This window comes from Prionailurus viverrinus, chromosome B1 (assembly GCF_022837055.1).
Source record: "Prionailurus viverrinus isolate Anna chromosome B1, UM_Priviv_1.0, whole genome shotgun sequence".
Taxonomy (NCBI): domain Eukaryota; kingdom Metazoa; phylum Chordata; class Mammalia; order Carnivora; family Felidae; genus Prionailurus; species Prionailurus viverrinus.
In genome coordinates this window covers 99,502,319-99,526,601 of record NC_062564.1, presented here as the reverse complement: position 1 = coordinate 99,526,601, position 24,283 = coordinate 99,502,319, and the positions used below count along the sequence as shown (strand labels likewise).

Here is a 24,283-nt window from a genome sequence, read left to right as displayed (position 1 = left end):
GTGTCTCCCTCTCTGTCTGCCCCTCCCCCGTTCATGCTCTGTCTCTCTCTGTCGCAAAAATAAATAAACGTTGAAAAAAAATTAAAAAAAAATATATATATAATTTGTGAGAGTTAAATATATATTGATCACCTACTATGTGCCAAGTAGTATATATGTAATCAGTTAATATGCATAAATGTCTCTCATACAATTATCAGGACTCAAAACTCGTTAAATTAATATTTTTTTCTTGTTAATCTTCTTATATCTATTTTATTCCTAATATAGTCTTCCTTTCACAACATCTGCACCATAGTCGTGACTGACACCTAAATAAATGCATTGAATGAATGATTCCAGTATTCTTAGAACTGCTATTTGCACTCACTTTTTTTTTATATCACACTTTTGACCCAGACTGGGTCATTATCTCACAGTTTTCTCCAGCCATTTTTTCCCAAAAATCTTCCAACTGTTTTTTCTCCTCCATTGATCTATGAAAAAATAATCTATCCAAAGATTCTGCTGAAATTTACCAAGTTCAGTGACTTTTTCTGAGTCTTTATTTTCCTTTACCTTTTGCAATATTTGCACCACAGATCATCCTTTCTTTTTAACCTTTTTTTTTCTCGTCAGTGTCTATGGAAATGTTATCTCTTATTTCTCGCTCTGCATCTCTGACCACACTTTCTAATTTACCTTCTAATCTCCTCTTTCTCTCTTTGCAAAGTAATTTAGATATTCCCCATAATACTTTTCTCAGTCCTTTTTTTTTTTCTTTTTTTGGTGTGTGTGTGAGAGCGAAAGTGCGAGAGAGCAAGAAAATATAGAGAGCGTGAGCTAGAGAGAGAAGGAGAGGGAGAATATTTCATTTTCACAGCTGCAACCACCCAGAAAACTATGCAGAAGCCTCTAAATCTGTGGTATTGATTCCGACTCCATCCCAGAGATCCCCTTCCTGTATTTCTAACTCTGTAGGTGACATCTCTACCTGGAGGATCTGCTGGCAGCAGGGGCACAACATATCAGAAGCTCCTAACTTTCCTGTTTCTCATCTTGGCATTCTGCTTTCTCTTAATGGTGTTGTCTTGCTTTTTTCATCGATGTTGGATAGCCAGGGGTCACCCTCTCCCCCTATACTCAGTCAGTGGACAAGTTCTCATGTTTCTTTCTTACTAAGGCCTCTGGCACCCATTCTCTTCTGTGCATTTTTCCTGCCAAGATTCTAGTTCAATCCACAATTACATCATGCCTGGACTATTATAATAAAAATTAACTTTCTTCCCTGACTCTGGTTTCTAATCTCTATACTACCCTGTACCATATAATTTTGAAGCCCTCACTATGTCCTGGGCACTTTAAGTTCCAAGGAGTTAGGACCTCCAGCCACCACAAGGAGAACAGTTCAGTATAGGAGATAATTTTGTAATCTTGAAATTATAGTACTTTGCAACAAGTATAGTTTAAGCACAGAATGGGTGGAAAGAATAGCATACTCGATGCTGTTCAAAGAAATCAGTAGAAGCTTCAAGTACTTGATGATTTCTGGAAAGACTGAGAAGTAGCTTATCACAAAATAAGGGATGACAGACCTTCTAGGCAAAGACAACAACAGGCACAAAGGCAAAGGGCTCTGCAGAAACATGGTATCAGAGAAGCAAAGCGGTTCCGTATGGTCAGTGTGGATTAGGAATGGGCCTTGTATATCATATGAAAAAAGTCACACACCTTTCTGTGTCTAATGGGAGAAACAACTGAAGTGTTTGAGCTGGGCAATCACACGACTAGTTTACGTTTTATGATGATTGATCTCTCAGTACTGTAGGAAGTAGTCTGGTTGAACCAAAGCCTGAGTCAGTGAATGAAAGAGCAACGGCAGTAATATGAACCAGCTTGGGCGTTCAGTGGCTCCGCTTTAACAGTGATACTCCCTTCCTCAAAATCCTTCAACTTCCAGTTTGCCTGTGGCATAATGCCCAGGCTCCATATTCCAGTCACTCCATAAATGGCCCCAGCGCCTTCCCGAGCTTATTCTGCACAAACCTTCAACATATAGCCAAACTTTCAGCCTCACTGGATCACTTTCTGCCCCTGGGAAAAGGATCTGTGCTTTCCCAAGCTTTATGGCTTTGTTCGAGTTCTTCTGTATCCTAGATCCAGGTTCTGCAAATGGCAATCTATAGGCTAAACCTGCATTTGTAAGTAAAGTTGTATTGGGATATAGCCATGCCCATTCATGTATGTATTGTCTGCGGCTGCTTTTGTCCTGCAACAGCAAGCTGAGTATTGCAACAGAGCTTTTATGGCCTGCAGAGGCATATTGACTAGCAATGGCCTTTTAAGGAAAAAAATTTTCTGACTCCTGACCTAGACTACCTTTCTCCCTTTTCACCACTATTGCAAGATGGGTAGCTCCTTTAAAGCTCAGCTTAACTTTAGCCTTCTTCACAGAAAGCTTTCCTTTAATCACTCCAGTCAAAAGTGGTCTCTTTGTCTTTCCGATAACTAGAGCAGCAATACTTCTACTTGAATATACTGCCTTGTTTTGTATTTCTCTCTTTCTTCCATTCAGGATGTAAGCTTGAGGACAGGATTTTCACCTACTTCTCCAAGTGTCTATCAATTAGTCCACCTATCCATTTGACTAAATATGTAGATGGATTATAATAGATTATGATAGGCTATTATATCATAATTGAATATGTGTATATGCTCTGTTATGTGTGTAAAACTAGACTTTTAATTCTCATCATGTACCAGTTACAATACCAAGTGCATTTCATATGAAATTACATTTAATTCTCCAAAGTACTAAGTGAAAGGAACGTATATGTGATCAACACTTTATAAATGGAGAGAAAAGGCTTAGAAAGAAGGAATTTTATGAATTGAAGTGTTAGAAGTGAGGTAAAAATTCATGTCCAAGTGAATTGTGTTTCAAAGTGCACACAATTTAATACAGAAACTGAATTATTGTATTCTCGCAACATACAGCACAGTGTTTTATGCTCCTAGTAGATGTCAGGAAGAGGCAAAAAAAAAAAAAAGATTAAAAAATCAAATTGTGATATTTTAGCTTTAAAAGTGCAAAAGTGATTTAGATTTTAGGTAACAATGATGTCAGTCTATGCCCATAATTTGAAACAGTAATTTCTTATTCTTGAATCTGCAAATAAATATTTGTTGATTTGCACCGAGCCAAATCAATGGAAACCAATTCTACATTGACACACACCTTGAGCACTAGTTCCTTTTAGTCTTAGCAAGCAGGTGCAGCATTTCTTGCCTTCACTCCAGCTGAGTTTTACCTTCTTTATACTGTAGTATGGTAGAACAAGTGGGTGTTGAGTCCTAAAGACTAGATTTTCAAATTCAAAGTCTAGATTGACCTGTTGTAGATGGTGTGCTTTGTTGTGCAAGTGTATTAGTCTCTTGCTAATTAGTCTCTTGCTAATGAGTCTCTATTAGATTCAGATTCATTATCTATAAAAAATCCAAAACAAAACCGAAATGTCAGGATTGTTTTGAACCTAAACGAGAGCATATATAAAGTGCCTTGTAGCCTGTGCTCAGTACACAATAAGGACACAGTAAGATGCTGCAGAGCTTTAAACCCCAGCATAGATGTTCAGGTGTGAAAGGACAGCACAAAACCCAATGTGATAAAGTTAATATCCATAAAAGAAATTTTGGACCGAGAAGGAGGAAAGATCTTCATGAAGGGATGAGAACTAAACCAGGATTCAAGTGATAGAGGAAAGGCAAACCTGGGCATATTATCTTGAACGTCTATCCACTTATAGAGCCACTTGTGTCCCTTCTATATGTGTGTGTTTTTTAACTTACAAGTATATATCAGATAAAACTGATAATGTAGATATTATGAGGCATTTACAGAATACTTCATATGTAAAATAGACTTTTTGGAGGGCTCCTGGGTGGCTCAGTAAGTTAAGCATCCAACTTCAACTCGGGTCATGATCTCACAGGTCACTCATCGAGCCCTGTGCTGACAGATCAGAGCCTGGAGCCTGCTTTGGATTCTGTGTCCCCTCTCTTCTCTGCCCCTCCCAATCTCTGTCTCTTTCTCTCTCTCTCAAAAATAAATAAACATTAAAAAATTTAAATAGACTTTTGATACACCTCAGAATTAGGTAAAGTCTAGAAAAAAAATCACATACTAGTGACAGTTTATTTTTTAATGTTTAAAAATAATAAAGATATTAATTACTTTTAAATAGAGAAGCTCCTGGGTGGCTCAGTCAGTTGAGCATTTGACTTCAAATTTTTTTTTCAACGTTTTTTTTTTTATTTATTTTTGGGACAGAGAGAGACAGAGCATGAATGGGGGAGGGGCAGAGAGAGAGGGAGACACAGAATCGGAAACAGGCTCCAGGCTCCGAGCCATCAGCCCAGAGCCTGATGCGGGGCTCGAACTCCCGGACCGCGAGATCATGACCTGGCTGAAGTCGGACGCTTAACCGACTGCGCCACCCAGGCGCCCTGAGCATTCGACTTCAGCTCGGGTCATGGAATCGTGGTTTGTGAGTTCAAGTTCCACGTCGTGCTCTGTGCTGACAAATAGCTCAGAGCCTAGAGCCTACTTCAGAACTCACATCATTTGCCTTTCAACATGTTGCTCTTCCTAATACATCACAGTCTTGTCATAGACAAATATCCAAATCTAAATTTGCATGCATTTTTCATCATTTTAACTTTATTTGTATTTGTGAATAATTGAGGTAATATTTAATCAATCCCTGAACTTTGCTGTCATAAAGCTGTAAAAAAGTTTGTGGTGCTATGAGTTACGAATTGCTCTTTTTCCCTGTTTGATAGTTTCTACATCTACTGATAGACACAAGGTTTCTCAGAATAAGATGACACAATTCTCATAATTCAGGTTCTTACAGAATTTATTGAAAGGGTAAAATAATTTGATTATTTCATAAGTCCTGATTTTATAACTTTAAGAATTCATTTATAAACCTGTGATATTTTTATTTTGATAAAGGAAATAGATATCTACTGTATAAAGGCAGTAATTATACTTTATAAAGAGTCACTTCTGGTCCAGGAAATGCTATTCTCATTTACTGCTGATCCTGGCATGTGAGTATGCCAAAATGTATTGAAAGTCTGAGTGATATCAAGTACTTTGTAAATACTGAAGTCATTTCTCAGCCAAACGGCCCCTGTACCTTTTTTTTTTCTATTTTGTTATCATTTGATAGGACTTCTACTTTTTAAAAATATCAGCTCCCGAGTAGTTCATTATTTCTCTAAAAAAGATAAAATTGCTGAATGTTAGTTTTAAATTGTGAGCTTAATAGGAGGAATGCCCATTCCACTTACTGCAATGTAGGCCTTTTTCTACTGTTAGATATACTTGCTGTTGCTTTGTTTTCATGGGCACAAACCAAACTATAGAAACATGCATTTAATTCTAACAAGGCCATTTCTTTGTTAGTCTAAAGGAGAAGACTTTTAAAGACATCCATTTCCTTGCCACCCTCCAACTCTAAAAACAATGGACCATAGCCAGTTTCTGAACCTTCAAGCTTAGCTACTTCTTTTCTAGTTGATCTCTGAGGAATATGCAGATAGCTTTCTCTTCATAAAGAAGAGAGAAGGTGTTCTCAGAGGAAACTCCTGCCTATTAACCAATCTGGTTAGCATCAGAATATCCATGAAAATGTCATACCTCTCCTGACAACAAGAAAGAAAAGCATAGCCATATGAGGAATGACAAATGAGAGAATTAGTAAGCAGGAATGTTTCTGTATAAATAATCAGTTCTTTAGTTGTTCTGGGTAGGCGGTGGATGTCAAATACAGTGTTTTTTGTCTTTAAAAAATAAGATCTTCAACTGATCTTCTCTGGTTTATTATGGTACACAGCAGAAAAGTAATTTTTAGATTCATTTAACAGATGTTCATTTGTGATCCTGGCCACTAACCGCAATATTAGAGCGAGGCCCTGATTTATGCCTTCAGGTTCACTTATTTATAACACAATAGTCTTCTGGGTATATTTTGGGGACTTGCATGATCCAGAAAATCCAGATATCTTGTGAGGACCTGCTTGAGCTCACTGGACATCTCACAGTAAAGATTGTCAATGTGATACATAAAATTTGAAATATTTATCTTCTAGCCATATTCTTTAATTGTTGTGTGATTGTACTTCTAATGATTTGTTTTTACATTTCTGCCTCAGTTTTTGAATTGTAGTGAATAGATGCTGCAGTATGAACACCAGAAAAAATATACCCATCTCTGTTCTCTTTAGTTATAGAATCATTGGTGGAAACTCTCAGTTCACCATCAACCCATCCACAGGACAAATCATCACAAGTGCATTGTTAGACAGGGAAACAAAAGAGAATTACACTTTAGTTGTGGTCTCCAGTGATGCTGGATCCCCGGAGCCTCTTTCCAGTTCTGCCAGTGTGCTTGTCACTGTGACTGATGTCAATGACAACCCACCAAGATTTCAACATCACCCATATGTCACACACATCCCGTCTCCTACTCCTCCAGGTAATCAAGCCAACTCTGAGGTGTCATGGATAAATGCAATCTATACATTGGACCTTTTCTATAAATATATTTTTGTTACTTTTATATGAATATTTCTGATACAGCTTAGCTTCATAGATCCTCTAAATTCAACTTGTTTTGACTAACGAAACTGAAGGAATGTTGAATCTTCATAAATTATTTTTTTTTAATTTTAGACCAATTGTGTTTAAGATTTTATAGTTGCTACATGTTTCCTCGTACTGTTTCTTAATATAATTTGAATATTTTCAAATGATTAAAATAGTCACTTCATAGTCAAGAAGGGTTCTGCCCAGAGATGTATGTAATTTGTTTGTAAATTCCATGAGAGGAGAGACGTTGTTTCTTTTTCTTTCTTTCTCTCTTTCTTTCTTCCTTTCTTTTTGCCATATGCTATTTCCTGAAACATCTGAGAGGTAGAAAGCATTCAACTATATTTGTGGGTAGAAAATAAAGATTTTATTTTAATCCTTCATAGGTAGGTTTTCAAAAATATTTAATGAGTGAATAATTCTAATGAATTATTATTATTAATATTTTATTCCAGTTTTGATGGATGAAGATTTTCTGTTAGTAAGTTTATGAAGACATTAGTGACCACTTTCATATGACACTATATGCATTTATCTTCCTACATTTAAATTTACTTTGGTTTTATTTGCTTGTTTGTAAAAAATGGCAAGCTCTCTAAAAAACTGCACAAATAATCTGCCATTTGTAATCTTTGAGATGTGTTTCCAAACAGGAAAATATACAAATATAGGCCCAAATTAATTTGATCTGCTTTGCTTTAAAATACTTTTAATTAGAAGAAAAAGCAAATGGATCCAGGATCTCTTCTCTCAGTGGTGTTTGATCTCCTATTCACTTGAGAATGTCAAATTGATACCAGTTCAAAGTATAAAATGCATAAATTTCTGTGCCAATCTTTTATCAAAAGGAAATGTCAATATCAAAGTCATATATCCCTGATGAAGGCCTGTAGCTGAAATGATGCCGGCAGGCATGATTCTAATTACATCCAATGTGTGGTGATGCAATATAGCATCCCCTATAAAAAGGGAGTATGTAATGCTTAAGCATCTTTTCCTCATTAGACTTATTGTAATTAATAAGAATCACTGGCCTTAATAAAAGACTTTTCGCTTTTGTCACAAACTTTACTGTAGGGTATGAATACAGGTTTGGAAAAGGTTTTTTGAATGAGTACATCAAAAACATGTCCTTATGGCAGTTTTCCTGCGTATTTCTGCTACAATCTGTTTCATTGGCATTCATCCCAAGCACTAACTTTTGGAATCCAAATTGACTCCATTCTTCCTCAGTTCTTATTTCATACTACTTTATAATTGTTCTACTTGATTTATGAATATATGTATTCATATATGTATATATATTTTGTCTCCATGTGATAATAGATCACAGATAAAAGCATTTTGCCAAAAAATGGTGAATTAAAGAATCACAGTAATTTTAAAAAATGTATTAAAAATATTGTTGACTTGATTACATGTATGGTAATTCAAAGATACTTTAAGACCTAAGAGAGCAATTATCTTTTTTCATTGGGCAGAAACGTAGCTCTTAGCAGAACTCACATAGTATCATGTTTGTTGAAAGTTGTCTTATGTACAATTTTTCTCCTAGGAACTATAATTCTGAATGATTAGCCATTGCTCTTCACTGTACTTTTCTCAAAGGCATACTGGAAAGTATTAAATCTAGTAGACCATATGGGTTTTAGTTAGAAAATGGCAGGTCAGCCCCTAAAGACTACCATTAAGTAGATTTGACTTGGGAACTTCAGAGATAATATAGGAGTTACTGTTCTTCCCAGTAATCATGAGAAAATTAAGTTATACTAGGGAGCAATATAATACTTTGTATACATTAATCCACTATCAAATGTTTTGTTTGGGTTCCATGTGATTATAACTGTACGCTCCATCTTTTATAGGTTCCTTCGTCTTTGCGGTTACAGTCACAGATGCTGATATTGGACCCAATTCTGAGCTGCATTATTCTCTTTCGGGCAGAAACTCTGAAAAATTTCACATTGACCCACTGAGGGGAGCTATTATGGCAGCTGGACAACTAAATGGGGCTTCAGAAGTGACATTTTCTGTACATGTAAAAGACGGTGGCTCATTTCCAAAGACAGATTCTACCACAGTGACTGTTAGGTTTGTGAACAAGGCAGATTTCCCTAAAGTCAGAGCCAAGGAACAGACTTTCATGTTCCCTGAAAACCAGCCAGTCGGCACTCTTGTCACCACCGTTACTGGGTCCTCCTTGAGAGGAGAACCTTTGTCCTATTATATTGCAAGTGGGAATCTCGGCAGTACATTCCAAATCGATCAGTTAACAGGGCAAGTGTCCATTAGTCAACCTCTAGATTTTGAAAAGATACAAAAATATGTTATATGGATAGAGGCCAGAGATGGAGGCTTCCCTCCTCTATCCTCTTATGAGAAACTTGACTTAACAGTATTAGATGTCAATGATAACTCCCCAGTTTTTAAGGAAGATCCATTTGTATCTGAAATATTGGAAAACCTCTCCCCTCGAAAAATTCTTACTGTTTCAGCAATGGATAAGGATAGTGGACCCAATGGACAGTTAGATTATGAAATCGTTAATGGCAACAAAGAACATAGTTTCACTATTAATCACGCCACTGGCGAAATTAGAAGCATTCGGTCATTAGACAGGGAAAAAATATCGCAGTATGTGCTCACCATAAAGTCCTCGGACAAAGGCTCCCCTTCTCAGAGTACCTCAGTAAAAGTCATCATTAACATTTTAGATGAAAATGACAATGCCCCAAGGTTCTCTCAAATATTTAGTGCCTATGTTCCTGAAAATTCCCCTTTAGGATACACAGTTACACGTGTCACAACTTCTGACGAAGACATTGGTGTAAATGCAATCAGTAGATATTCCATAACGGACACAAGTCTTCCATTTACAATTAATCCCAACACAGGGGATATTGTAATTAGCAGACCTTTAAATAGAGAAGATACGGACCGTTACAGAATCCGAGTTTCCGCACATGATTCTGGGTGGACTGTAAGTACCGATGTCACAATATTTGTGACAGATGTCAATGACAATGCTCCAAGATTTAGCAGACCCTCTTACTATTTAGATTGTCCTGAACTTACTGAAATTGGCTCCAAAGTGACTCAGGTATCTGCAACAGATCCTGATGAGGGATCAAATGGGCAAGTTTTTTATTTTATAAAATCTCAGTCAGAGTATTTCAGGATTAACGCCACCACAGGAGAGATTTTCAATAAACAGGTCTTAAAATACCAAAATGTCAGTGGCACCAGTAATGTGAACATCAACAGACACAGTTTTATAGTGACATCTTCAGATCGAGGTAATCCTTCATTACTCAGTGAGACAACAGTCACCATCAACACAGTGGACAGTAATGACAATGCACCACAGTTTCTTAAAGGTAAATATTTTACTCCAGTCACCAAAAATGTTAAAGTCGGTACGAAGTTAATCAAAGTTACAGCAGTAGATGATAGAGATTTTGGACTGAATTCTGAAGTGGAGTATCTGATTTCTAATGAAAATCATTTCGGAAAATTCAAGTTGGACAACAGTACAGGGTGGATTTCAGTAGCATCTTCCCTGATCTCTGACTTAAATCAAAACTTTGTGATTACTGTCACCGCGAGAGATAAAGGAAACCCTCCGCTTTCATCCCAAGCAACTGTTCAAATAATTGTCACTGAGGAAAACTACCATACGCCCGAATTCTCTCAAAGTCACATGAGTGCAACCATCCCTGAAAGCCATAGTATCGGGGCCATTGTCAGAACCGTTTCTGCAAGAGACAGAGATGCAGCGATGAATGGCTTAATTAGGTACAGTATTTCTTCAGGAAACGAAGAAGGCATTTTTGCAATCAATTCCTCCACAGGTATATTAACACTAGCCAAAGCTCTTGATTATGAACTGTGCCAGAAACATGAGATGACTATTACTGCAACAGATGGAGGATGGGTTGCAAGAACTGGTTACTGCAGCGTGACTGTAAATGTGATCGATGTGAATGACAATTCTCCGGTATTCTTCCCTGATGAATATTTTCCTACTGTTTTGGAAAATGCCCCAAGTGGAACAACAGTCATCCACCTAAATGCTACAGATGCTGATTCCGGAACCAATGCTGTCATTGCATACACTGTCCAGTCATCTGACAGTGACCTCTTTGTCATTGACCCTAACACAGGAGTCATCACCACTCAAGGCTTCTTGGATTTTGAAACCAAGCAGAGCTACCATCTTACTGTGAAAGCCTTCAATGTCCCTGATGAAGAAAGGTGCAGTTTTGCCACTGTTAATATACAATTAAAAGGGACAAATGAGTACGTGCCTCGCTTTGTTTCCAAACTTTACTATTTTGAAATCTCAGAAGCAGCTCCCAAAGGCACAATTGTTGGAGAAGTGTTTGCCAGCGACCGTGATCTGGGCACTGATGGGGAGGTACACTATTTGATTTTTGGTAACAGTAGGAAGAAGGGTTTCCAGATCAATAAGAAGACTGGGCAGATTTATGTTTCTGGCCTTCTCGATAGGGAAAAAGAAGAGAGGGTATCTTTGAAGGTACTGGCCAAGAATTCTGGCAGCATTAGAGGTGCCGATATAGACGAGGTCACTGTAAACATCACTGTACTTGATGCCAATGACCCACCCATTTTTAGTTTAAACATCTACAGTGTTCAGATCAGTGAAGGGGTCCCAACTGGAACCCATGTGACATTTGTCAGTGCCTTTGACTCAGACTCTGTCCCCAGCTGGAGCAGGTTTTCTTACTTCATTGGATCAGGGAACGAAAATGGTGCCTTTTCCATTAATCCACAGACGGGACAGATCACTGTCACAGCAGAACTAGACAGAGAAACCCTACCTGTCTATAATCTCACGGTGTTGGCTATTGATTCAGGGACCCCCTCCGCTACAGGAAGTGCCTCCCTGTTAGTTACCCTAGAAGATATAAATGATAATGGACCTATGTTGACCATCAGTGAAGGTGAAGTTATGGAAAACAAACGCCCAGGAACTCTGGTGATGACCCTTCAGTCCACTGATCCTGATCTCCCTCCAAATCAAGGCCCTTTTACCTATTACTTGCTGAGCACAGGTCCTGCCACCAATTATTTTAGTCTGAACACTGCTGGAGTTCTGAGCACAACCAGAGAGATTGACAGAGAACAGATTGCAGACTTCTACCTGTCTGTGATTACTAGGGATTCTGGTGTTCCTCAAATGTCTTCCACAGGAACCGTGCATATCACAGTTATAGACCAAAATGACAATCCTTCACAGTCTCGGACTGTGGAGATATTTGTTAATTATTATGGCAATTTATTTCCTGGTGGGATATTAGGCTCTGTGAAGCCGCAGGATCCGGATGTGTTAGATACCTTCCACTGCTCCCTTACTTCAGGAGTTACAAGCCTGTTCAGTATTCCAAGGGGTACTTGTGATCTGAATTCACAGCCAAGGTCAACAGACGGCACATTTGATCTCACTGTCCTTAGCAGTGATGGAGTTCACAGCACAGTCACGAGCAATATCCGAGTTTTCTTTGCTGGATTTTCTAATGCTACTGTGGATAACAGCATCCTACTGCGTCTCAGCATTCCAGCAGTAAAGGACTTCTTGACTAACCACTACCTTCATTTTCTACGCATTGCCAGTTCCCAACTGACAGGCTTAGGGACTGCTGTGCAACTTTATGGTGCATACGAGGAGAACAATAGAACGTTTCTTTTAGCAGCTGTGAAACGAAACAATAATCAGTATGTGAATCCCAGTGGTGTAGCCACCTTCTTTGAAAGCATCAAAGAGATCCTTCTCCGGCAGAGTGGAGTGAAGGTAGAATCTGTGGATCATGACTCATGTGTTCACGGCCCATGTCAGAATGGAGGCAGCTGTATAAGAAGACTGGCTGTGAGCTCTGTATTAAAGAGCCACGAGAGTCTCCCAGTCATCATTGTGGCAAACGAACCTCTGCGGCCTTTCTTATGCAAGTGTCTGCCAGGTTATGCTGGTAGCTGGTGTGAAATAGATATAGATGAATGCCTTCCATCCCCTTGCCACAATGGTGGGACCTGTCACAATTTAGTGGGAGGATTTTCCTGCAGCTGCCCAGATGGCTTCACTGGCAGGGCCTGTGAGAGAGATGTCAATGAGTGCCTGCCTGGTCCCTGCAAGAACGGTGCTGTCTGCCAAAATGTTCCAGGAAGCTTCAACTGTGTTTGCAAAACTGGATACACAGGTATGACAATGTTTGGCTTTTTCACTAAGGCTTTAGTCATGTCAAGTATAGTAGAAAGCAGTGTGTTTTGTCATTTTTAAATGGTTTTCCATAATCATAGCAAATGCTTTAAGTACTTACTATTGGCCTACACTGTTCTCAGGACCTTACCTGTATTTATTTTACTTACTTTTCACAAGAGACCCATGAGGTTGGGATAAATATTTTCCAGTTTATACAGATAGCGAAGCTGAAGGAGAGAGAAGGTAAGTCAGTTTTCTAAGATGACCCAGATTTGTCATAGAGTCAGGTGGTAAGCCTACACAGTTATTTCCAGAGTTTAGGCTCTCAATCTGCTAAATGTCTTGTACAAGAGCAAAAACCATATAATGTCTTCAAATAAGAGTGTTCTCAAGTCTAAGGCATAAGGCCTGGACCATTTGATGTCCTAAATATGTCAACAATGGTTGTTGATTCTTTTATTTTATCGTCATCGTTTTTTTTTTGGTGTATCTTCATCATTTTTATGATTTTTTAAAATCATTATCATTATTACTGAAATTTGATCCATATTTGAGGGCAGCAAGAGAAATGTGTTAAGATTGAAATTAAAATGCCATGTATTTCTACTAGTCAGGTAGAAGGCATAATACCTGACTTCTCTGGAAAATCACAACAGAACTGAACCACAATTTACCTTGACATTTTAGAAGCATAATAAAACATACAGCAGCAAATATGTTTCACTAGTCTTTGGCATTTTAACAGGGTATGATGTACAAATATACATATATCTCTATAAGTTTCTGTCTCTAATTAACTAGCTAGCTAGCTATCATCTATTATCTATCTACTAACTGATCAGTGGTTGGTTCACCTTCAATGTGTGTAAATACTATACTTTTAATAAGTCTGAGGAGAGAAAAATTCTTTGCTGTCATTTGCACACTATACATTGTTAGTCCATATATATTACATTGGGTTGCTTTGCAGGGTTTATAAACACAATTTAAAGTACCAGCGAAGTAGATAAAACCAGGACATAGTCTTTTTTTTTTAATTTGGTAAATATCTTGCAGAATAATATTCAAAAGAAGTTTTTATAAGAAAATACATTTAGATATTGTGTTTTCAAATAGGTGCCATTATGTATATACTAATGGTTTTATATTTGAAGAATTGAATTGCTTGATAGTGACATAAAGCAAGTGTGAATGAGTCAAGGTTTAACATACAAGCTTTGCCTATTAACAAAATAATATCCTTGAAGTATAGATGAAGAAAAGGTGCAACAATAATGTGTAATGAAAACAATCAGGAATTTGATAGTATTTGATTTAACTATAGCTTTTGGAAAGTCATTTAACCTTGCTGACCTTCAATTTCTCCATCTGCAAAATGAGATTAATCGTATTTACTTATCTTTCAGGCTTGTGGTAATGAATAAAGATAATGCTTGTAAAATGCCCACCAGAGTGTCCACCATTCAATAACTAGTAATGTAAATTAGTTGTATTAGTAGTGGTGTTATAGAGGGGCAGCACAGAATTTCTAAAAAGACAGAAGCCTCAATGCACAAGTTGTGAATCCTACTACAGTTGTATTCTTAGCATCGTGAGTAATTTGGCTCCATCTAAGTTATCAGTTCAGAATTTCTAGAAAATCTTCCTCAATCTTTCCTACTCCAACCCCAAAAATTACTTCCTCTGTTGAAAATTCAACAATAAGGATTATTTTTGTCCATTTTAGTATAATATGCTCATTCACATTTAGATTTAAAATGAGTTTATACTTAGTCCTAAAATGAAAAATGTGTGAAGGCATTTGGTAGTAGATGGGAAACAGGGAAAGTACCGTGGGTATGAGCAAAAGCACCATATGCTGATTGCAGCATAAATGTTGCTTCATGATTGGGCATAGAACTAATTCTTTAACATTAATTCTTTCTTTCTTCATTACATTAGATTTAAACGTACATTGCCTACTTTTCTAAATGTAGTAGTTGAAACTTTTAGGAAAACCTTTCTTTTCATTATGAAATATGCATATCATTTATTAGGTGGCTATTTAAAGCACTGCTTTAGGGGAGCTTGGGTGGTTCAGTTGATTAACCATCCCACTCTTGATCTTGGCTCAGGTCATGATCTCTCAGTTCATTAGTTCAAGCCCTGCATTGGGCTCTCCGCTGATAGCACAGAGCCTGGCTGGGATTCTGTCTCTCCCTCTCTGTCCCTTCCCAGCTTGTGCTCTCTCTTACTCTCTCAATATAGATAAATAAACTTAAAAAAAAAAGCACTTCTTAAAGTCTTTGCATCATAGACATTATTATTCACTTAGTTATTCATTTAGTTCTCAAAATTCAATGAAACTGTATTATCACTATTATTATTCTTATTTTAAGGGCAAAAAATATTGGGATATTGGGTCCCAGATAGGTTAAAAGAGATTAAATAACTTGCCTCTTGCATGGCACACAAGATGGTCTAAATGAGTCTTGACTATAAACTTGACTTCTTTCTACTTTTTTTTATTTATGTGATTCTTCATCACATACTTTTTTATATGTATACAATTTTTATATTTTTTCTTATATGTGATTTCTATATGTAATTCTTCATCACACATTTGTTTGTATTTGCTATAGAGTATTATGGCAAGTCCATGATATCTTTTGAGAACTTTTTGTACGTTTTTCTACTGGATCCTCACAAAAAGCATATGAGATAGTGTATTGGAATGAGATTGGTCAAGAACTGAAATTACTCCCAGACTTCTAGGTAGGAAGGTACTTAGTACTTGGAAATGGCTTACAATATCGTTAAACTGCCTAAGAATGAAGGTCAGGAAAATTCACCACCAACTTCAGCAATAAGAACGTTGCAGATACTGCAAGAAACCACAACTGATCATCTTGTCTACCTGCAGTCTGCAAAGAGTCACAAAACAGCCCCTGCTTTGCTTTCACTCTTCAGATATCATTCAACTCACCCCCTGGCAGAATCTAAACCTGAGCCCTGCTGGACAGGAGTCTAGAAAAGAGAGTTTTGTGACTCCCAGGCCCTGTACTTCAGAAGGATAGGAATGATGCTGAGTGTCAAGAGATAATATCTGGCATAGAAAGATACTATTATTACTCCTATTTTATGTTGTAGAAAACTTAGCCTACACTCAGGTGACTCTAGAGCCAAAGCTTCCAAAGATTAGATCATAACCTCTGTCTGTTAGGAAAGTTATTTGAAGTTACAAAAATAGTTTGCAATTACTATGTAATTTTACATACTGTCCCTCTTCGTAGCTCATTTTAGTCTTCATTTGCATACTTGGAGATAATCCAACTGATCAAGAATGATGTAAAAAAACAAAGTCGAATGATTAATATGGATCTTTTATTTTTTGAATTCATGTAATTCATTGTTTTAAATTCTACATGCACAGTCCATCCAGTAAAACCAGCAGATCATTCAAGTCTGATAGTTTTAGTTTAGTTTTGTTTTATAGGAAACATAGTGACAAATTGTTATTCCATACACTAAATGAAGAATGTATTGTTCAAATGTCTGTATCTGTTTAATTCTTTGTAAAGGTAATGCCTGAAAGATCATTTTCAGTTATTCCTTCCAGGTAGTCTTTACCAGCTAACCTGACTTAAGGAAGATGGAGTAAATCCATCAAAACATCTTAAAGAGCTAATCAGCCATAAGACAAGACTGATACTTAAGCATATGTGTACCTCATAGAATGAATTTTTAAAAATATTTATTGCAGTCAGCTTTAGTTTTGTTAATATTAATTAAGTACTAATGCTTTAGTAAAGCTTTCTCCAAAGCCTGTGTATATCAATATCAGATCATGAGAACTATTTCCAATCACCTATATTTTTTATTTATTACTGTTTTGTAATTTAATCTGTATTTCTTTAATGGTTTTAATTTTTTTTAATATTTATTTATTTTTGAGAGAGAGACAGAGTGTGAGCAGGGGAGGAGCAGAGAGATAGGGAGACACAAAATCTGAAGCAGGCTCCAGGCCCCCAGCTGTCTGCACAGAGCCCAACGTGGGGCTTGAACTCATGAACCGTGAGATCATGACCTGAGCCAAAGTAGGATGCTTAACCAACTGAGCCACCCAGGCATCCCCCCTTTAACGGTTTTTAAAGTCTGTGGCATTACAAATTGAAACTGTGAGATTTTCTTAAACTTTATGTTTAAAATAATCCTTAGATATTTCCCCATCTCTCTCTCTCTCTCTCTCTCTCTCTCTCTCACACACACACACACACACACACACACACACAACCACTGCATATTTCATATGAAGTTAGAAACTGTGCTGACGATTGAAAGAGTGAGTGGTTTCTGCACTGACACAAACCAAGAGACTTTATCCTAAGAATCCTACAGGGGGTGGTTAAGTGTTAGCTGAACAAGGATTTTGTGTGAACGTCCTCTAGAGGTATAAGTATAAAAATGAAAATTATGGAACAAACACAATAAAAAGATATGAAGGGATGTAGTGATTACCACATTGCCACCAGTATAGTCCTGATATATATGTATATACCATATATATATTTTAAATTTTATTTTCCAGTTGGTTATCATAGCATCACATAATACATATGAAATAAGGATTTTTTTAAATGAATGAGTGATTTAGAGGGAATGAATTTGCTTGTATAACTTGTCTTTCTGATCTCTTTTTCCTAATTACTAGAAAAATGACCAAAAGGAAATTGAAAAAAAAATAGTGAGACTTCATATTCAGTAACAATCACTTCATGTTTCATTATTAAAAAACTGTTCTATAATTTAATTTTTATATCACTAAGTGAAACTTTGATTCACTATAATACAGGTTATTCGACAGAATGAATCAATAGTACAGGACATGTGAAAAATTAATTTCTAGATTTTTGCAAGGTTTAACAATACCAGAAATTACATCATTGTTGATATATACCTCAGTAAATCAAAAGAGAATATCTTTCATATATTCATACCTCAGAAGTTCATAACATGCCTCAGTTCCTCCTCCAGAGGAAATTAACAACTACAAATCCAGTATTTCTTTTCCTATACAAATGAAAGTTTCTCGCATTTAAGAAGACTAATTAGAAAGCACAATTAGAGTCAGTAACCACTTATCATTTGTCTTCCTGCTCTAGGCTTCCACTGTTTGTAGCACAATGTTGCATTAAGTCATTCACATAGGAATGGATGGTGTTATAAAATGCAGCAGGTAGATGGAGCTTATTCCCAAATCTGGGTCTCTCTTAACAGAATTAGTTCATAGCCCCTTTAACCTTTCCCATCCACTTTCACACATCTGGATGCATTTTAGGTGTGGTATTTGGAGTCGTGCCAGGGTGTATTACCATATGGAGAAGTTTTCCTATGCTCTCAAGTAAGTCCTGATATTTCAGAGGATGAGATATGTCCATTCATCACTTTTATGACATTTGACAGTATAAATAGGAATTTTTTTCCAGACATATATAAAGTTATAAACAGGTTGTGCATAGTAATTTTACTGAAAAACTTGGCAAACATTTGCTTTCATGAAGATGGGAGTTGTAACTGAGTCATTCTTTCAAAATCACAACAGTCATACATGGATGTTGTCAATGATCATGTGACAAGAAAACCATAGAACATAAACAAAATGTAGCGAATAGATAGGAAATGAAAATTTCTGGGAGATACGGAAGAGTGGCTCATTTCTTGTTTTGATTACTTTACTTTAAAATATGATTTGCAACTTATAAAAGCATTAATAAGAGGTTTCCAGAAGCTTAAATGCTTCTTATTTCTGCAGAAAACAAACATGTATTTGTAAACTTGTCATGGATATTATGAATGTGATTATACATCATCATCTTGTAGCCTCATTGAAATTGTATTTGTACATGTTTTAAAATACAAAAATAAAATATTTTTCCCCTTTGCCTTTCTTTCTAGCAGCTCTTAAACATGATATTTTTGCTTTCTCTTGATGTAATAAAACAAAATACTATTTGATTAGGATATTTAGATGAGCTATCTTCATAGTTTTTTTCACAATAATAGGAAACATTTAATAGTGTGAATAAAAGCTACTTTCTGCAAAAATAGTAAAAAAGCTTATAAGCATAAATATTCAGAATAAATAACATATATATCATAGAATTAGATTTATTTATTTTTTTAATTTACTTTATTTATTTTTTAAATTTACATCTAAATTAGTTAGCATATAATGCAACAATGATTTCAGGAGTACATTCCTTAGTGCCCCTTATCCATTTAGCCCATTCCCCCTCCCACACCCCCTCCAGCAACCCTCAGTTTGTTCTCCATATTTATGAGTCTCTTCTGTTTTGTCCCCCTCCCTGTTTTCATATTATTTTTGTTTCCCTTCCCTTATGTTCATCTGTTTTGTCTCTTAAATATCAGTGTTTTTGTTTTGTCTCTTCATATCAGTGAAGTCATATGATTTTTGTCTTTCTCTGACTAATTTTACTTAGCAAAATACCCTCCAGTTCCATCCACGTAGTTGCAAATGGCAAGATTTCATTCTTTTTGATTGCCAAGTAATACTCCATTGTATATATATACCACCTCTTCTTCATCCATTCATCCATTGATGGACATTTGGGCTCTTTCCATACTTTGGGTATTGTTGATAGTGCTGTTATAAACACAGGGGTGCATGTGTCCCTTTGAAACAGCACCCCTGTATCCCTTGGATAAATGCCTAGTAGTGCAATTTCTGGGTCGTAGGGTAGTTCTACTTTTAGTTTTTTGAGGAACCTCCATACTGTTTTCCAGAGTGGCTGCACCAGCTTGCATTCCTGTAGAATTATATTTATTAATAGTATAATCAATTTAGATATAAAATGGACTTTAATAGTTTCACATAGTCTCCTTTCTACCTATGTACAAATACAAGAGGTTCAAAAATAATATTCGTTGTGATATAATATATTACGTACAGTCTAAGATATTAAAGTGAAGCCTACATGGACTGTCAGATATCAGAAATCATATTCTCATAGCTGGACAAATTAGCAGATGAGAATAAGTGTGCTGCTCCACATAATCAACACTGAAATGTTCCGTTGGAATGAATGAAACTTGAATATGCATCCTTGTTGAAAAGACCATAGGTGATCACAGAACAGTCAGTTTATGAATTCATCATAACTTCTGCCCCAAACGTGAAGATACATGCTAAATCTATTTTGTAAGTTTAAACTATAATCTTGGAAAGTCTGTAGATACACTGGCCTCCAATTATGCATTATCTTCAGCATTCCTATTCTCCAGGTGCTAAGAGCTTATACTTCTTGAAGCACACATCCTTCTATCTATGATAAATAATTTATATCAGCACAATTAATTGATGGATGTCAAAGGACTTAGACCAGTTTAAGCTTGTAAACAACTGCTGTCACAACTAACATATCTTAATAGAACAAGGCCTTTTGAGTTCCAGATCTTTGAGTTTGAGATCCTTTTCTTTGTGCAAGCCTTATCAGTATACTTCAAAGCCTCAAGGCTATGGCAAATATTGTTAATAGACTTGCAGCTTTAATTAAGTTAATGACCCAAGATTTAGCTTTATATGGATTCTCCAACACATCAGATTATTTTCTATGTTAGAGTAATTCAAACTGCTGCATTCTCTAATAAACATTATGCCATTAACACGAGTATTTAAGTAGATAGATGTTTACAGAACTTGCTGCTGACTTCTAACTGGATAATAGAGCATGAACTTTCCAAACCTAAGAAATTTGCAACTGAAGGCTTTCTTTTGATTCTACGTAAAATTATGACATCTTTCTTCATTACACAAGTCTTTTTAACAATAATTTAAATTTCAACATTGAGTTTTTTAAACTATGTCTTTGTATCTAGTATGGCAACTTCTTTTAAATTCACTAAGTATTAAAAAAAAACCTCATTAAATGGAGTACTCAAACTCAATTTTTGAATGGTAAATAATTTACATACTGTAATACCAACATTTAAGACTATTTTTCTCAAACTCAACAATAAATCCATTTATTTAACCCCTACCAAAGTCACTTTTCACATTTTTAAAAATATTTATCTACTAGGGAAAAGTAAGAAAATAAAGCTCTGGTTTCAATTAAAACGTAAAATGAAAGACTGAATTTTTCTCTTACAACTGTCTATTTAAATTGTTGTATACTCAAAGAATCAGATTCCATTGAGAATTTATTTTAACTTTTAAAAGAAATTCATTCTCAAACTAATATTTTCTTAGTTTGTAGTTTCTTCTGCAATTTCCATAGTTGCTATATGTTTTAATACATGAGTAAGTCTACCTAATTTGGGTTTTTTTTTCCATTTTTAATTTTGGACTAAAATAGCCTATAGTATATATTTAAATTAAATGCAGATGTCTATATTAAATTCTAATTTTGTGAGGGGTAAATAAGATAGCTAATTTATATAAATTACAAAAAAAAACAAAAAAAAAACACCTGATTTTCTTTTGTTGTTGTTGTTTACACCACAAGTTTAAAAGGTAGTCTTTCCCAATAGGATTCTAAAGAGGATGTATTTGAGATTTATAGTATCAATGACTTGGGCTTTTATACACAGATATTTTTCTTGGAGGAAATTTAAGTCCAAATATTTGAGTATCGTTCATGCCCGTGCTCCCTAAATTGGTTACTCTTTGCTCCCCGTTTCCAGTCATCAAAAAGTAAAGCTGTAATTTTGGAACCCACTAACTTTTCACAATATAAGTGTTCTACTGACTGCATTTGTCCAGTATGTTAATCTATGTACACATGACCCTTAAACAATACACTTTTGAACTGTGCAGGGTCCACCTCACATGTATATATATATATTTTTTTGATAAATATAGTACAGTATTATAAACGTATTTTCTCCTTCCTTTTCATTTTCTTAATAACATTTTATTTTCTCAAGGTTACTTTATTATAAAAATACAGTATATTAATACATATATAAAACGTGTTAATTGACTATGTTATTGGCAAGGCTTCTGATCGACAGCAGGTTGTTAGTAATTAACTCTTGGGGGAGTCAAAAGTTATATGTGGATTTTCAACTGAGGGGGGGTCGGCTTCCTTAAAAACCCTGTATTGTTCAAGAACAACTGTACTCAATACATGCTACTTTTAACATAATTCTAAAAGAAATTTTCAAAAGGAAAAAAAAAAGAAAATGAAACCTTATTTAGTCCCCTAGCACATGTGAAAATTATGTATGTTCTTATAGTGGAGAAAAATACAAGTAGTGGATATGACTTTCCTGATAGCAAATAAATAATTAAAAGTACAGCCCATAGGCCTTATTTATTGGGCAATACTAATATTTTATTAAAGAAAATTCACTTCTCTAGAATGGTCTGTCCGAAATCCAATTGGAAAACGCCACAGCAAAGAGTTCTATGACATAGCATCTCTCTTATGATATTGTACAGGCTTATAATAAAGTTCTTCTGCCTGTTTCTCAAATGTAACTAATTGCTATAATGCTTAAAACCAATTTCTGTGCCTCTAGATTGGTAACTTGGTTATTTTCATTATTTCCCTTTAGAATGGAAAGGTATTCTAAAATTGTTACTGTTTTACCTTTTAAGGAGGTTCCCAATTTTATTTATAAAGAAAAAATGTTGTTTATGACCCTATGATGTAGAGAAACATGTTTAGTTAGCAATGTCATACATTCTGACTCATGCTTATAATTTTAACTGGAACAATTGTGGCTACATAATCAAGCCACAAAAACAGAACTAAATTAAACAAAATTTTGACTATGTTTTAAGCATAGTAATCATGATAAAATGGATTATCTATGCTCATAGAAACATTTCTAGTTCTTATACTAGGAAGTAGAAAATAATTTTCTGCAAAAAAACTCTATTTAATTAAGTAACTAAACCCTCATATCATTAAGTGGAAATTAACAAAGAACTCTATACCATCTTACTGTTTCTGGGAATTGGAAAACTAGAAGCTATTCTAACAAATAAGTCATTACAGTATTTTAAAATTATAGAAAAGTGACATTAGAACAACCAAAAACAGATAGAACTGACCATAAACTCTAAATTTGGCCTACCAAGTGGTTAAGTATTCACCCATAGCTTTGCAAAACCTAGATATGGGAACAGACCTACATTGGTCTTGTGCCATAGTTTTGCAATTTCTTAGGCAAAATATTAGACTTCAAGAGCCTCTTCTTTTTCATCTGTGAAATATAAAAGTTTCCTATTGTTTGGATTAATCTCCCCCATTAAAACGGAAATGCCATGTTCTGACACTTACCTGCTTTTTTTTTTTTTGACTGCCATATCCCCATCTTAGAAGATGGCCAGTAATAGTTAATATTAATGGATTTAAGATCTATGAGGAGTTCTTGGATACTGAATGATGTGCTGGTTGTGTATGAATGTTTTAGAAAAAAGACAAGGTATCCATAACTTGTAGTCAAGAGTAAATCTTAAGTATTTGAAATATATGATGTGTTTCTGGATTTCTTATTCTGTTTTACAACAGAAATTTTTAAGTGAAGGGATATTTCGGAGAGGGAAAATATTTTAGTTTGACAAATAAGCTAAACGAAATTGATTCTTACCTTTAAAAAAATCTGAGTCAAGGAAATCTCTACAGTGAGAATTATACTATAGAACTTTCAAATCTCATTATAAAATTGAAAAAAGAAGCAACACTGACAAGAGAAAATAAGTTCAGTGAAAACATTTAAATATGTTCACATTTGTGATTTTCCTGAAAACAGTAGTTCCTTCCAAGATGATTATACAAATTATTTCCCAACTATTTTAATGCACATCTTTACGCTGAGACAAGTAAATAGGATTTTGAACTCTGAGGTATTCCAATTTTCTCATGGCAAGTAAAATGTTCTTATATTTCTTTTCTCCAAGATATGATCTCTCAGAACAGATTTTTACATATGGTGATGCAGTAATGGTATCAATATTTTTGCATAAGATTTTTTAAAATGAATTTGATACTTTTCAGGGAAACTGTGTGAATCTTCAGTCAATTACTGTGAATGTAACCCCTGTTTTAATGGAGGTTCCTGCCAAAGTGGTGTGGAGTCATACTATTGCCATTGTCCATTTGGTGAGTTCAGCTTATTTATTGATATAAAATATCAATCTATTTTGGCATACAGTTTAGCAGTTTTATTTTATTGTGGCCATGAGTGATTAAGAAAATATTCGTTGTTTTACACAGGAGGTTTTAGCAAAATGAAGGTTCAAAGGTTTGATACTTTTTTAAAAAGTTAATTATGGAATGCCCTTGAATATATTGCTTTGATTATTACTAGAAAAGCAATTGATGCAAGATAATTGAATTTGATGTTGTCTCCTCAGGACATTTCCCTTCAATATTTATGGATGACTTCTTTTTAGCCTGGAACATATCAAAGAAAAAATC

General features: G+C 35.4%; 1 protein-coding gene across 1 annotated transcript in view; it reads left to right on the top strand.

Annotated features, from left to right (window-relative positions):
- FAT4 (FAT atypical cadherin 4) overlaps window positions 1-24,283 on the top strand; it is a 175,486-nt gene that overhangs the window by 126,157 nt on the left and 25,046 nt on the right. The window contains exons 8-10 of the mRNA XM_047856786.1: window positions 6,274-6,524; window positions 8,503-12,852; window positions 23,861-23,965. Of these exons, the coding sequence (XP_047712742.1) occupies window positions 6,274-6,524; window positions 8,503-12,852; window positions 23,861-23,965 (4,706 nt within the window). The remainder of the gene's footprint in view (window positions 1-6,273; window positions 6,525-8,502; window positions 12,853-23,860; window positions 23,966-24,283) is intronic.